At 38.4% G+C, this 17,147-nt stretch overlaps 2 protein-coding genes across 2 annotated transcripts; one reads left to right on the forward strand and one right to left on the reverse strand.

Annotated features, from left to right (window-relative positions):
• The first annotated feature begins 352 nt into the window (after nt 1-352).
• On the forward strand, nt 353-1,379 carry LOC6642837 (TBP-related factor). The gene is made up of 2 exons (XM_002065155.3): nt 353-579; nt 714-1,379. Exons 1-2 carry the CDS (start codon nt 419-421, stop codon nt 1,231-1,233), a joined length of 681 nt encoding a protein of 226 aa, XP_002065191.1. The 5' UTR covers nt 353-418; the 3' UTR covers nt 1,234-1,379.
• Nucleotides 1,380-2,817: 1,438 nt separating this feature from the next.
• Nucleotides 2,818-8,686, reverse strand: LOC6642838 (CD109 antigen). The gene is made up of 6 exons (XM_002065156.4): nt 7,779-8,686; nt 3,930-7,716; nt 3,672-3,865; nt 3,444-3,618; nt 3,236-3,341; nt 2,818-3,164 (listed from the first exon to the last, which is right to left on the reverse strand). The coding sequence occupies exons 1-6, from the start codon at nt 8,684-8,686 to the stop codon at nt 2,953-2,955; spliced, it is 5,382 nt and encodes a 1,793-aa protein (XP_002065192.4). The 3' UTR covers nt 2,818-2,952.
• Nucleotides 8,687-17,147: the final 8,461 nt, after the last annotated feature.

Consider the following 17,147-nt stretch of genomic DNA (forward strand, 5'->3'; position numbering starts at 1 on the left):
TGTGTTTCGAAAGTAATGAAGTAAAGAACTGTGGAAACTTTGTAACCAAAGAAAAAAACAAATAGAAAAAGGCAACTTGGATTAATTTGAGTTTAAGAAAATTCAAATTAAGTGAAAACACAAATATTTAGCCAATTTTTTTCAGTCAAGGTGTTTACTTTCCAAAAGGAACCCAATTGGGTCTAAACCGGTTTGATATAATCGGGGGGGTATTAAGTGATTTTGTACTTTTTAGCTAATTCGGTAAATTTATTTTCAAAGATTTTTCTATCCTGCATTTTACATTTGACTCTTCTCTACGTTAGTCACGTAAAAATTGCCATCAGCTGTTTTGAGATTCAAGATTTTTATGGCAAACGGTAACACTTAGTAGTCGGTTCTCGTGTAGTCATATGTTTATACAAAAATTTGTTTGACTATGCAGTTTCACTTTAAAATTGCAGATGCCGAAAGGGATAAAGACAATGCGGTGGCTGCTGCATCCAGCAATGCTGTCAATCCGCACAGCACGCTCCAGCCACAGCAGCCGATGCCTGCATTGGTAGAACCCAAAGATGCCCAACACGAGATAAAGTTACAGTGAGTTGGCAGCTGGTTTTCTTTTTGTTTTTCATGTTCAGCTCCATGTTAAGGATCTCTAGCAATGTTACTTCATTATTGGAGGCATCTCCAGTATGAGTTTTATTCATCACAAATCTTTTGTACACTTGCAGAAACATTGTAGCCACATTTTCGGTGGCCTGTGAACTGGACCTAAAGAGCATCAATTCCCGTACCCGGAACTCGGAATATTCACCCAAGCGTTTCCGTGGTGTCATTATGCGCATGCATTCCCCCCGTTGCACGGCATTGATATTTCGTACGGGTAAAATTATTTGTACAGGAGCTCGCAACGAAATAGAAGCCGACATTGGATCTCGAAAATTCGCTCGCATTTTGCAAAAACTTGGCTTTCCTGTGAAATTTACGGATTATAAATTGCAAAATATTGTTGCTACCGTAGACTTACGTTTTCCCATACGTCTAGAGAATCTGAATCAAGTACACGGACAATTTAGTTCTTACGAACCCGAGATGTTTCCAGGTCTCATCTATCGTATGGTCAAACCTCGGATTGTCTTACTAATCTTTGTAAATGGCAAGGTTGTGTTCACGGGTGCCAAGTCCAGGAAAGATATCATGGATTGCCTAGAGGCCATTTCACCTATATTACTAAGTTTTCGCAAGACGTAGAACAACAAAAGGGAAATCCCCTTTATTATATTTGTTAACTACTCTAGAGATTAAAGATATTTTATAGTAAGCATTTACCGAACAATTAAAAAAAAGATATGATGTACAACGAATTAAAAGTAAAGATAATGTACTTATAAAATTTATTCCATTTTTCGATATCGTCGTTTGTTTAATTTTATAATGACCCGTTGAAAACAAGTAAGGGCTAGGAATGGATATAGCAAAATATTCTTCGGAAAGAGCATATACAATTTTAAAGGAACAATTTTTATAGCTTTTATTATATTTATGAAGTATAGTCTTGTACATATATGCCGGGATGCTAAGCAGTCTCTACTTACTGCGACTTTTCATGAACTCCAAGGAAAATCATCCCGGAAGGGCAATAAAAGATCAGAGACACGAAGAGACTTTGGGCGGGCGATGTGCGCAAGTTTTTCTTCTACTTTTTCCTTACAATCGTCCAACAGAATAAACATTTTCGGTAAGAATTCCTTTTTGTGTTAAATACCAGTCTACAATCTTAAGATTTAGTAGATGAATTTATTATTATTTTTAAGGCTGATTGTTTCATTATGATATAGCCGCCCGATCTTAATGGTTACATGGGTTTTTTAAGCCGCAATTTGTCAACCACTTCTGATAAAAGAAACCACCAAGAATTAAGCTTTTATAAATAATTTTTTCATTTCATTTATTTAAAAGAAATTTCGTTTTTTCCTTGGTTTTTGTGTTGAGTAAAACAAAAGAAAAACACAATTCAAAATTTTTCTTTTTCAGTTTCTCTCACCTTAAAAAGGAGGGACGGAGTTTTACTATATATATAAATATATGTATATACATATACGATTCGTCAGGCTTTACACACATTGTACAAAATGGCTATATAGTATATGTAAATATATAAAACTATTTCTCTTTGTTTTGTGGGACGTATTCAGTATCAAACTTATAAACTATGCAGAATTCATTAGTTGTTGCATTTAGATGAAAAAAATTAAATATACTTGTGGACGGTATACAAAAAAGAAAATATTTTAAGAGAATTTCAATTCGATCGATACATGCAAATATGTTAATTGTCTAACGATTTCTAAAATCTAATAAAGGCAATTTGTGAGAAGACACATTAGATTCTTCTTTTCTTTTTCCGTTTCTCAAATCATACACACAGAGAGAAATTACAAATTTTTTACGATACGGATTTTAAACAATTTTGTAATATCGTAACTTTGTGTTTGATTTTGTTTTCAGATATCCAGACACTTAAAGTGTTCGTTTATAATGATGATAATAAGGCCATTACGGTTAAGGTTCTCTCTTATAATATACATTAGATATAGTTTAGATAGATATGTAGAGTTATGATTAAATGTGTGTGTGTTTTTTTCTTTTGTGTTTGGTTTAAACAAAATAAAAATTAATTATTGTTTAACTCTGCTCGTTCGGTTTGTTTTTTTTTGTTTTTGTTTTGTACATATTCGAGTAGTTTACAAAAAGGAAAACATGAATGAAAATTATAAAGCGTAAACAAAAATTATAAACAAAAATGTTAACCAATGTTTTCTTTTTGTTTTTGGGACGGAATGCACATATGTTTGTATTACGTCTATGTGTGTGTTGAAAACTAAAAAAAATTAAAAAGAGATTCTTAAAAATCAACTGATGACTTTGCATGGTTTGTGGTTTTAGTTTCTCTTTGATTCGTTTTTTCGCTTAGGTGAGCAACTGCAACATATTTAAGACCAAATGCGTACGACTGCGCAGCAAATAGACGAACACACTGAAGAATAGCAGCGACACGGACATGGAGGCACGCCATCCCATGTTGTAGATGGAGCAATATGGACATTGCGAACTGCCGCACACTTCACAAATGTTAAGCAAATATGTGGGTAAAGCATCGAATATTGACTCATTGAAGCGCTCTGCAAATTTGAAAATAGAAACGAAATTAGTGTCAATTGTCAGCTAGTAGGAGAATGATAATGGCACTCACCAGGCGCATAAAAGTCGTAAACGCGAACAGGTAAGTAGCGTGACATATTGGCCACTGGATACCAACGCTCTATGGTAAAGTTCACACATATATCTTCTTGATCCAACTGCAAATATATAAAGTATTACAAAAAAATCAGAAAAATCCTCTTTGGAAATGGAAAAACTTTCAAGAAAATATTATTATGTATAACAGATTTCCATCTTACATAATCAAAATAGAAGACAATTTTGCGTTCCAGATAGCGAGCTCGTCTCAAGTTTCTCACACGATTGCTCAGAACATAAGTGTCTAGTTTTTGCTGCTGTATCCAATAGCCAGTAGGTATAGCCACATCGAGGACAGCCATGCCCGAACGCTCAGACTCTTCGGTGTGCAGCCATCTAATGGAAAATTCATTAGTTTTAGTGTGCAACAGAAAATTTTATACACTCACTTTTGACAGGTGACATATGAGATATGCGACTGATTCCTGCCATGGAATATGGCACGTGTGTTCAAGCCAAATGCTGGCACTGGTGGTTTTGTTTGGAATTTCGCTATATCAACATTATATTGAACATGCATTTGCAAGATGGCATAACCAGCGCCCTTTGCCTGAACTTTAATGGTGCCCCATGCATCGGGTATCTAAAGGGGAAACAAGGAAAATACATTTAGTCAAGTGTTTCTTAATGCTGAAAGTCAACCGTACCTCAATGCTCTGCAGTCTGGCCAGATTTGTGTCATCTATGTGCAATGCTTGAGTTTTACCACCCTGAGACGAAGCCTCAATTTCCACAGTCAATGAGGAAACTTCACGAATTCTCGATCTCACGGTATACTCGACCAATGCCTTGAGAGCTGCACTGGTGTCCTGTGTGGAGGCCCAGCCACCATCTTGCAAACGTTGAGCATTCAACCAACGGACAATGGGATCCACAAAGAATTCACGACGTGCCACATATACCAAAAGAGCGTATGCAGTTGTCTCAATATTCAATGCATCATACTCGTAGGGTAAACGCGGCAAGGAGAACCATTTCTGATTTTCCAATTTACGCGGCGGCTGTGGCAATTCGTGATTGCCCCAATACATAAAGTCTCCGATGGTTCGTGCGTGTCTGCGGAGTATACCAAAGACATGCTCGGCAATGGGTGAGTTACATAATTGCAGAGCATAAGCTGTGATCGCAACGTCGAAGGGTTCTGGTGTCTCTTGCAGGAATTGCATATTTCTCTCTATCCAGGCGATGGCACGTTGTGTGGCCAAAGCCACACGAGAGCCCAAAGTGCCCGACAAATCCTTAACTGTGGCCAGGGTGATCAATACATGGGAAGTCAGCGTAATATTACGATTTCTTAGACTAGTATAGTTGGCGAAATTGGTACGATTCATTTTGCGATCCGGCAACCAGGTGACCTCATAGAATGAACCCTCCGGCGTCTGATGCTGAAGCAGCCAACGCATATTCTTCTCAATGATTGTCGAATCAATCCATATGAAATTTTCCCACTCATAGAAGCTAGCCTCTTGGAAGATGCGTAAACAGTAGCTGGTCAACCATACGGATGAATCCGAATTGTTCCAATCGGAGCGGAATAACGAAAAGCTACCATCTTGTCGCATAAAACTCAATTGCCTTTGATAGCCAATGTTCATGTGATAGAAGGCATTCTTCTCCAGAGTCTTATTTCGCTGATTAATCAGACGCATATACATTATGGTATAAAGATTGGCCGCAAAGCTAAAGGCATTCTGTTCAGCCGATTCCATGGGTAAATACAATAGGGAACTTGCGTTCACTGGCATTGTGGGAAAGATGGGACCAACCACATCGCCCACAACCGAGATGCGCGCCTTATTCGATCCATAGACAAAGTAACGATCCACTTGGTATGGTATTTCCGGGGTCTGGGTAACATTCACATGCATATACTCCAAGACATAGGCACGATTCGAGAGATCCAGCAATACAGATTGATGACGATATTGTGGTAAGCCATCGGATTCAACCTGCAAGGTTCTTGTTATGGTATCCGTTCCCAAAAGTGTGGCCACATGCAAGGTTACATCAATATTGCCCAAACGTTGTGGCACTACGGGCACATAAACCGTGGTAGTACCCTGAGCATCTAAATATATAAAGAACTGATGTTCTCCGCCACTTGTCCTTGGATTATATGAACGCACGATGCCATCTTCTTCGACATGAACAAATTTATAATCCGGACTGCCGTGCAATACAACTGTTGCCTCAATGGGTGTGGTCATGTAATTGAAAACGGTCACCCTTACGCCCACTTGTTCACCCTGACGACAAGCGGATGGCATTTCCACATTAATAAAGAATGGCTGAACGCCAACATATTCCAAAGCGCGATTCAACATGCCAAACCCTTTGGAGGGACTGACACTGAAAGCACTGACCATCCAATAGGCTGGACGATCGGGTACCTCAATATTGAATATATAACGTCCATGTGGTCCAATATTCACATCCTTCCACAGCCAAACATTCTCATAGTGACGCAGCACACGACTGAAACGATATTTGCGATAGTTAAGCAACTCGGTGTCATTTCGCACATGACAACCAATCTCATCGGTGCCATCATCACAATCGAAGAGGCCATCACATTTTTTCTCCAAACGATAGCAACGTCCACTCAAACATTCACCATAGCCCAAAGTGCGATTACAAGTATCCTGACGACGCGGCACATAGCCATCCGTAAAGACAATCAGTCCACTGTACTCAAATGTCCGATTGGCATCCACACCGAACGACGAGGCTGGGAAATAAACCAATTCATCTGGATTTCCTTCATGGGAATACCAAATGTGTTTATATGTGCCATTTGTTTGCTCATCGAAATTGGACATTTTTGTTATAATCTTGGCATAGGTGAGTTCATTTCCCGCTTGCATAGTGTAGAAGGCGCTATCGATGCCCGATAGACCCACATAAGAGCCAGGTTCTCCAAAAATGGCAACTTCAACCTTTTCACCAGTTCTTGCCTTGCGATTGTTAATGTAGACAGTGAAATTGTTACGCGATATGCCATTAACTGGGAAGGTCAATGAATCTGCAACAACTTGACCCTGTGGGGTGATCTTCCACACAACCATGGTGGCCATTGGAGCCATTTCGGCACTTAGAACCACCGCAATGGTACGTATACCTTCTGTGATAGTTTCACGATCATTGACCAATATGACACCCTTTGACATGATTAGATAATTGAATTCCTCCAAAAAGAAATTGGTTTGTATATGGAAAATGATATATTCTCCGACAACTGGTTGCTCGGTGCTGGTTGTAATTTTGATATGCTGATTTCTAGGTGAATAATGAGAGACTAGCAGCAAGTCCTTTTCTGCAATTCTATTTGGTTCTCGCGGGGACAGTTCATCGCGATTATCTATAAAGACTGCATGCAGTCGCATATTCTGTACACCATTCAAGAAATCTGTGGCCTGTTTACTATCACTTAGGCCAAGATCATTACGTATATCGATTTTAAGTTCCCAAATGCCTGCACTCTGCTGTGACATTAGCAAACGTTTTCCGGGCCAATCCCGTCGACCACCATTACGACTCTCCACATAGCCACTAATATCCATTGAGCAGTTCCGCAACACATTGGTAGAAATCGGTGATCCATCATGATATTCCGCAACCAAGTAAGTGGTAAATGGCATTGCCGGTTTAAACACTTGCGGTGATTCACCCAAAAATGCCACACGTACACTAGAATTATAGACGCGGGCAACCGCATAGCCACTAATCATCTCATCATAGAATTTTTCACCAACTGTGGCTGTTATCAGTACCTCCATATTGGCCAAACTTGGGACAAGCGTATCCAATTCTCTTAGTGGCCATTTGAAATCGAATGTACCATTGAAATAACGTAGGAAGGGCAAAGTTTTGCGATAACCACCTGTCCAGCTATCATAGGTCTCTTGGAATTCGGGTTTACGCACCCAAAATGGCCATTCCTCATCGAATTGATAGTGCCGCTCGACGACATATTGATTGCGATATAAAATATCTTGTGATATATCAGCTCCATCTTGTCCCAATTGTGGTACATTGTATTGAACTTGTGGATTTAGATTGGGATTATTATAACGCCAGCGTTCATTATAACGATTCGCCTGCTCCAAGGGTGAGCGGCCCAAACGGAATTTCTCATTAAGCACTTGATTACTAAAGTAACCAATGGGTCGAATGGTGGCCTTAAGGGTAAGATTTCCGCGCACAGGCAGTCCACTGGTAAAATTGGCCATAATACGTCCCTCTATAAATCTATCGGTCGTGAAGAAATATGCTGGCATTGTGACATTAACCTCGAAACGTGTCTGATAGTATTCCTCGACAGTGAAATGGCTTTCCTCCTGTTGTCCCTGAGCTATCACACGTATAGTCCATTCACCAAACAGAGGTTGATCCGACAGTTTGTATTCCAACGAAACGGAACCCAAATTCGATTGTCTAAGAAAGAGTTTGAGAATGAATTAATTCCTGTGAGAAATTGATCAAGTTTAGGAACTCACCGTGATAACCAACGCTTGAGTATATGTCTATTGGGATCGAGCATATAAACATCAATGGCATTATCAAAACCCTTCAGTTCCGTTGTTATGGGTATCGTACGAAAACGTACAGTTTCACCTTGCATATAGAGAGGTTTATCCGTTTGCACGAATATGGTCATTGATCTCTGTGAGAAATCCAATCGTGTCTCATTGAGAAAAGCCACACCACCAAAAACATTCTGATAGAAACCCTCGACACGCAATTTATATTCACCAATCACACTAGTGGGGGGAATACGCATGAGCAAGGTTTCGGGTATACCCTCTTTGACATCTTTGGAATCACCACTGATTTGGACACCATCGCACGAGATACTGGCATGCACTGTGATGGGATATTGGGCCTGCAGTATCGAAACAGACACCTGATAGATGAGACCCGGGCGAACCATGCGAGAGGCCACTATAAAATATGTTGGCTCACGAGAATGTAGAGATTCCAAAAATGTTGCTTTCACATTATACGAAGATTTTCCAAGTGAAAAATCAACTTCATCATCCGTGTTGCCATTCAATGTTGATCCTCCGCCCTGATTTAAACGTTTGTTGTAATCATCCTGCTGGGATAAATCATTGTATGTGCTGCCAGGTAAATTGGCAGAATTGCCATTTGGAAATGATTGTGGATTCAATGGATCGCCATATTGTTGTTGTTGATTATTGTAGTCAAATTGTTGTTGTTGATTGTTATTATAGTCGAATTGTTGTTGATTAGGAAACGTCGATGTCGTCGGCCCCAGCGGTTGTTGTTGTTGTTGTTGTTGCTGATTGTAATTTCTTTGATTGTAATAGTTATCGCCTTGTCCAGTTACCAAACATCCTGCTCCCAGCAGTGTGGCAAGCACTAAGTAACCTTGCCACAACATCATTCTCCTCTTCATTATAATCGCCTAGAATTTATTCGTGTTTTTCGTCCGGCGTGCTCTGCTTGGCTGCTCAACACACATGAAACATAAAGAAAAGAAAATTCAATGAATGAACAGATTAGCGAGTGACTGAAAAGGAACATGTTCCTCCTCCTCATTCATAGCCATTCCCTACAACCCTCCCCAACTCCTTTGAGTTATAAATAAAGAAATATTTAGTTCTAAAAGAGAAGGGTATTATGGTTTTCCATCTAAAACGTTGGTGTTCAAGATGCCTTAAAAAATAATTTATTTATATTAATATCTAATCATTTCTGATTTTGATCAATAACTAAATTTTCTATAAATAAATAATCTAAGGATTAGTCTATATCAATCTAAAATTGTCACCCTCTCAAATCTTCAGGTTAATAACTACACTCATGGCCAGATTAATAGCTCTTAGTCTAAGGATTTCAGAACTAAATTTAAAATGACATAAGTAACAAGTTCTATGATAAAAAAAACTCATTCACAAGGATTTCAGGTAGTATAATGAAGTAAAAAAAGGCAATTCCCAGTAATAATTACCAGATACAAAATTTTATTTTGAGCATAGTTCGTAATATACCCACTTTTTCACTTGGCCAGAATAATTTGGTGTATAAAACAAGTCTTTTGCTAGTTTTAAAAACTTTATCTATGTTTCGAAATTTTACTAAATTTTACTCATTACATTTAGTATCATGAATAGCACATTTTTAGGCGTGGTTTGGTTGTTTAATAACGAAAATTAGAAAGATGACAGAACATTTTTTTTGAAACATTAAAAATGTTGAGTATTTGATTAACAATTTTCCCAATTTTGTCCATGAAATATCATGGTTATGGGTTTCTTTTAAAGGGTTAATTAAAGAGTCTTTAGAGTTAGAGTATTGAAAGCTGAAGATGAAAAAATTAAAGGGTCTTTAGAGTTCGAGTATTGGAAATTCTCAATTTAAGATTAAGCTGTAGGTGAAAAACATTCGTGGTTGGTTTGGTTGATTTCCGCGTGCAGTGAACAAAAACAGAAGCAAATCATTAATGAGGGCGCCGACAGTATTCTCTGGTTGTATTAATAGATCCCATGCAGACCACCGACTTGTAGTTCTCAGGAGCAATGAACGTGCCGAATAAATGTACATACATATATTCTTGGCATTCCCCCCGCCCCTATGTGTAAATTCAAACCATGTCAGATCTTAAAGTAAAATGTCATTCAAAAGTGGGCGGCAGCGGTGCAATTAGTCTTTTTTTTGATGTCGAAGCGAAGAAGATTTGAAGACACATTTTTAATGCTTAGTGTTTTTTTAATACCTTCATAATTTATGAAACAAATGTGTAGGGAAATTTTAGCATATAATTTATTTTTAACGGAAACAAAAACAGCTGAATAAATTAAAGAGCTTATCATTTGCATTTATCTCTTCTGAAAAAAGGAATTATTTCTGCAACACGAGTCCGTTTTGCATAGGCGTAGCTTAACAAAGGGAATATGCTCAGGATTTCTAAAATATGACTAGTTAACACATTGCTAATCCATTGATTAACATTCATCTTACCAGCTCATCTAACTAAATACGAAGTTTAATTTAAACTGACATTACGTAATGAAGCTTAAATTTTTGCGTAGCGTTTTTACAACATTAGAGAATGACATTTTTTTCTTTTTAAGAAGCGGAAGTCCAAATCGGTCCTTGTTCCTTTTCTAATAAGTTTATTTACTCCGTCCCCTTTATGAAATACTCCAACTACGCATATGATACCTACATATAGGCACAAAAGGATACAAAAGTAAAATGAAAAGTCAACTAAAAATAATGAGAAAAAAGGGACAATGGGCATAAAATACAATAGGGCACCGTCGGAGCGGCACACTTGACCCTCAGGCTCAAAATGAAACTCTAGTAGGGAAGTAGCATTTGAAATGCAGTTGCCGGTAAAGAGCACGGCAAAAGGTACGTAAGATAGCGGTTGCATCTACCTGTTTCAAAAGGCACAAGCATGTGCGTGTCTGCATGTTTTGTGTGAGTGTGTTAGTGTGCGCAGTGAAGCAGCAGAAGTTACTGGCCTAGGGCTAAGAACATACAATGCAGAGCGAGCGAGAGAGAGAGAGAGAACACAAGTAGGCGGGTAAGAGAAGAAAGAGAGTGAAAACAAATACTAAACGTGAAAACCAAACTCGTAATAATTTTAACGGCAACTTGTAATCCACCCTTTCAATGCAGACAAAAACATACACACACACACACACATACACAGGCACATGTAAAGTGGCATTAATTAACTGTGAGAAGACCCATTCATACGGCAGGAGTAAGTAAATGAAAATTCAGAGAGAGCAAAAGTGCAATTGAAATTGTATTAAGCAGGACATAATGTCCTTTTTAACTGAAATTTGAGATGCACAATTGTCGTCAGACACAACAAAAAATAAAAAAGGAACACAAAAACAATTAGGCAGCAGGTGGCTTGGCATTCGTCTTTTGAATCCTTTTTAAGTTTTCTTTAAAATGTTTCTCAAACAATACTTGTTTGTAATAAAACATTTAAAACAAAATGTTTTAAATAATTTGAAGCATTTGATAAAAATTTTCGGTCAACGCCCATGTGTCATCCAACAATAACAACGCAAGCAGCAGAGCTTAGCTTAGGCATTTTCGACGGCAACCAAACACAAAAAATTTTGGGCGGGTCGCTTTTAACAAGTTTTACACGTACCTTGCTTTATTTAACACAAACTTGGCAAATGTGCCAATGGGCACATGTTAATTAATAAACGAAAGCAAAACTAAATTAAAACAAATTAATTTGAAAACTTAAATGGATATTTAAAACAAACTAGAAATTAACACAAACAGAGAGCGATCCACACCCGCAACTAGAGATGGCAAACCGTCGAGCGTACTATCGATGGCAAAATCGATTCTCTCGATAATTCGAGAGAAGCGGCTATCGATGGATTTTCATATCTAGCAGTGTGAAGGGCTGAGTCGAAAGTGCTAAGGGCTGCGTCGAACCGATAAGTGCAACGTCGAACCAAAGCGCGCCAAAGTCAAACTCTCGAGCCTCAGAGGGTAGGGTATTTGCTGAGAAGTTTAACTTTTTGAAGCATTTTAGCATTTGTTATTTAAAATATTTTTTTTTATTGTTATTAATTATTATTATCATTTACTGCTGTTTTGCTTGATGCGCCTCCCACTATTTTAATCGATAACTACAATCGCGTAATCGACTTTAGATTCCCTCTATTTTACTACCAGTATTTTCCTTGCGGCAATGTCGTTAACAGCTAGCTGTTAAATCGTTATCGTAGTCGTTATCGATTGTTGTTCCGCCAGTTCGTGTGATGTAAGGTCATTCGCGTCGAAAAAAACGAATTTTTGTGTTTTGTGTGCTAGGTAATTTTCCCAAAGTGTGCAAAATCATGTAAATCAATCTAATGCCCAAGCAGCAGTCTTCAATTTAACCCAAAAACCTAACGGTGAACATGTGAAATATTGCTAACAAAATTCCTATACACACACACACACACGTACACTTAGAACTAATGTGCGTGTGTATGAGAAAGAGAGAGAGAGAGAGAAAAATGATGTCCAAAAAAAAAGCTTGGTCGAGCTCTGCGTGCTAGAGAACCTAGAGTTGTCACCGTTAAGCAAAGAATTTCGTCATTGAGAGTGTGTATGTGTATAGGTGCATGTGTATGTGTGTGTTTTGTGCGTGCCTGCGTGTGTGTGTTTGTGAGAGTTGTGTGTGTTGGTAGTTCTCTTCTTCTGGTAGTAAAAACACAAAAGGAAAAATTCAATGAGAATAATGTGAAAAATATTCTTCAAGAAAGAAAATATGTTTCGTTACATCAACGACAAATGAAATGAATAATAGAAGCCGAAGCGAAGAAACAAATTGAAAAACTATTACATAAATAGTGCAAAGTGTAAATGTTATTGAAAAACGAAAGAAGAGAGAGAAAAAATCATCGCCGACGCCGCCGTGGCCGCCGCGCAGCACGCTGTCGTCATCGCTGCTACTGCTGCTAAAAAAAAAAGCAAAGAATAAAATAACGAATAACGGGGAAAAAAGAGGAGCAGCAGTCCCCAGCAAAATAACCGCTAGCCAGGCAGGCATCAGCAGCCGAAAAATACATACATATACATATGTACCTACACATACACATGCATATATGTATATAGTTAGTTTTGACCGATCTCGTGACTTGGAATTTATTGAAGTATTATTGATATTGAAAATACAGTTATAATAATTGCCATGCCCCCCCTAAAATGAATGAAGGCGAATTATAGGTGGTCGTGTAGGGGGCTCGTTGAGAGAAGGACTAGTGCGGGTGGTGCGCCTGTGTGAGTGACCTCGTGTACATGTGTCGCGTGCTCGTTTGTGTGTGTGTGAGTGTGTGTGTGGAGGCAAGGAGTGTCATGCGTATATTTTACTCCTCCTTCCTTCTCGTATTCCTGCTCCTCCATCCCCACCTTCTCTTGTTCGTTTGAGTTGAGGTTTAGTTCTGCCCATTGCCACCAATAATAACAACAACAACAACGAAAAGAAGCGAAAGAGAACACACACGCGGACATACACATACACACACACATATGCAGAGTGTTTGGTACTGCTCTTCCTTTCGGCTCCCAACGAGTTTTTATCTTGTTTTGCCATTTTAATCATATGCGGGCAAAGAGAGCGACCGACGAACAATCACAATCACGTCATCCAGCCAAACACACACACACACAAATTCCAATACAGTGAAGATTGACATCTTGACCTGTAAATTTGCCAATAAATTAGCATTGCCTACTTTTAGGCTCACAGAGAGAAAGACTTTTTAAAGGGAAATCAAATTGTGTTTCCAGCTATAAAAACATTTTAACTGATTGGATTTTGTTTTTTTTTTTGTTTAACTATTAATTAAATTATGAATCAACAATTAAAATATTAGTTACAGTGTTTTGCTTAATCAAAGATTTTTTTAATTGCAAAAAAATTATGATATTGGTGTTAAATTCACTTAAAATACATTTCATAGTTGTTTAGGCAAATAAAAATTTAATGTTAAGTGTCAGTCCATCTACTATAAACTATTTTAAACATTTTGTTCCTTTATAACTAACCTTTATTGAAAGAAAAATCCTGCCTCAGCTAACATAACGGTTTAATCGTCATCTCTTATGCTCTGCCTCTGCTAATTAACATAAGGACAAAGAGGGGATTTAATAAAAATGTAAATTCGTCTTTTACTCTTTAGGGAGTTTGGCCTGTAACTCAATGAGTACGCACACAAGCGTATGTATAACCACTATAAAGTCATTTATATAAACTTTATTGGTCACAGCTCCACAAGAAATGGAGACTGAGACACGGAGTGAGTGAAAGGATTTGTCGGGGAGGGCTGGAGAGAGTTGACCTTAGACGTGAATTGGATTGTTTGTTTCTGCCTTTCGCGTGTTTTTTTCTCTCGTTTCTATTAATCTATTAATTAAAGCAATTAAATTAGCACGAGTTCACACTATTAATTTGTACAAAAGTGTTTAAATTCTCGCTTATTAATACAAAATTAGAATTAGCATCATCATCATCATCATCATTGGTTGTCGCCTCTTTATTCGCTCACTCTCCCTCTCTCCGTTTATTTACTCCCTCGTTTACTCATTCTCTCGCTGTGACTCATGGACTCTCTCTGCTGATGACGTTATGCTGCGGTTGCGGCTGCGGCTAAAAAGACAATTTTTCGTTGTTTTTGTCTCCATTAAAGCGCGTTTATGATTCAAGTTTCTCATTATGTTCTTTTCTTCATTCATTTGCCAAGAAATTGCAAGAAAGAGGGGGGCGGGTAAAAAACTTTTCTGCTGCTGTCCATCCATTTATGCCTCGTTTTGACCTCGAAACGACAGGCAAATCGATAGCCATACGGAATCGATAAAGCACAAAAAAAGGGGGACCAAAACAGCTGATTCCAAAACTAAACTAAAGAAATGACAAGGGGGTGGCGAAACATAACAGAAAATTGCAAACAAGGAAAAAAAAAAAAATTTCTTTCAAAAATTGTAAGCTAACGAAAATAACATTTCTTTTTTTTGCCTCAGGCCGCCTTTTGTGCTGTTGCGCCCAAATTAGTTTAGCTCCCTGCCCCGTGAAATACCGCCCATAACCGCTTCAAACTGAAATCAGCAACCAACTAGTCGACCGAGCCGGCCAATGGTCAGCGGGCGGGCAGCAATGATGATGACGATGGTTCTGATGGTCTGCTTTGCTTTTGTCGCTGCCGTTGTCTGTCATTGCCGTCGGGCCTAGTATAGGAGTATGTATTTGTATAAAATACTGCATTGAAGCATTATCTTAATGCTATATATTCCGTTCATACATATGTATGTTTGTATGACGCTTTACGGAAACATCATTGCCGACCGCCCGCTTCATGCCATCACGTCGTGACTGGGTAAACAAACGCGTTCTCAGCACTCATTCTCAGTCTCTCTCGCTCGCTCTCTCTCTCTCTCTGTCTGTCGTCTGTACCGAATGACTGACTGTTTGCCATATCAACGTCATCGTTGTCCTCGTCCTCTTGTGTATGTGTGTGTGAATGTGCATGAGTATTTTGATAACACACACTACTACCACGAGTAATCTCATTGTGCTTGCTGTTGCTATTGCTGCAGTGCCCTCCACCTCCACCCACCTAATCTTTTGTCCACCTGTTTCAATATAGAAATCTTTCTCTAATACGGCAAATCTCGGAAATTTGAATGAAAGTTACTTCTCTGCAGTACTCAGTCAAAAAACCCACTGTCGAATTTAATTAGTTTAATTAAACTTACGCCCGCAATTTAAAGGCAACCTTGGGGAAGTTAATTACGAAAAATTACAGCCTATAAATATTTTTTAATGCGAATTTAGTTCGAAAGAACTTTCCTTTACAAAAAAAATGCCTCCTTTAGAATAGAAAACGTTCCTTGCGGAATATTTTACGTATTAAAATCAAAATTTTCCACTTTGTTGGTAGATTCCCCGTTACGTGGGCGGACAACCCAAGGTTCTAGGATTTTTTGGCGGAATAGGGAACGGATTTTGTATTAAAATCTGGCTCTATAAGATCCGTACGCTACGAGAGATGTCCGCCAGCAGGAGCTGTCTACAACTTAAGTTTACCCTTTATTTGTCTTGAGTTTTCCTATGAAATTGTTTTATGTTAGGATTCGTAAAATGCGGAATTAGCACATTTCCATGCCTTCGTCAACATTTTCCAATTATGTATTGTTAAAATTTAATCGTAACATGTGCTTAAAATTTGCATTTTGTAGATTATTTCATCATATAGAAATTATTTGTCAAGAAAATGTTTTTAAAATCCGACGCCGCCGCCGCAGCACATGTTGAACAGAAAAAGATAGGAAAATATCAAATCTGTGATAAGATTAGTCGGAAAGTGGCCGAGTGGTATATCAATTTTAAAGCACTGTGCTTTGACGTCGTCTTTACCATACCCCACCTACCCCTACTCCCGCATTTCTCGTAAACTGACCGAACGGCGGCGGCGGCGGCAGCAGCAGCAGCGGCAAATGGCGACTGCGGCGGAGGCGATTCTCTCACTCTCATTTTGGTCGGTCATGTGCTGTGAATTTCAGTCTGCTCGCTGAATTCGTTGCGTTCCGTTCGTTTCCGCTGCTTCTTCTGCATCATCATCATCTCTCGTTTTGACCAATATTTTTGTGTCCGTTGGTCGTTTCGGTCGGTCACTTAGTCAAGTCAGTCAGTCGGTCGGTCGGTCGTTTTTGTCGTCTTCTAATTTTTCCACTAAGTACGTAGCGTGTGAGTTCCTTTTTCATTCGTAACAACAAAAAAAGAAAGAAAAAAATTAGATGAAAACTTTTTCAAACATATTTTTGTTTTTGCTCATTTCACATTCGTCGTCTGAAAAATTTTCTGATATATATTTTTTTTTTTGGTTAGCGAGCCAAAAAAAAAAGAATAAATTTAAAAAAAAAAATATTGCTAGACTGGGACAGATTTGACGTGTGTGTGTGTGTGTCTGAAAGAGCTTTCAGCTACGCGTGGAAATAAATTTTCAAGCTAAAAAGTTAACAACGAATTAGCAGAGCAATTCCTTTTCCTTTCCCCCCCAAACCAATTTGCCCTTCTTGGCCCACTATTTTAACCGGGACGGTCGGCTAGCACGTGTTACACCTGACATTTGAATGAATGACACGGCGCACTGACAAGAAATTAATACATGCAACAACAACAAATAGAAAATAGACACCAATCCATAACGGAAATTGTGTCTAACACACTGAAGTTTAGTTATCCTTTTCGTAACAGTGATTAAAATGTAATATTAAATAAAAATTTATGTGTGTTTTAAATCAAGTAAAGAACAAATAATTGTTGGCAATTAATTAAAAACTTCTTAACAACATCGAAAATTTTTCTAATC

The sequence above is a fragment of the Drosophila willistoni genome (genome assembly GCF_018902025.1).
Source record: "Drosophila willistoni isolate 14030-0811.24 chromosome 2R unlocalized genomic scaffold, UCI_dwil_1.1 Seg167, whole genome shotgun sequence".
NCBI lineage: Eukaryota > Metazoa > Arthropoda > Insecta > Diptera > Drosophilidae > Drosophila > Drosophila willistoni.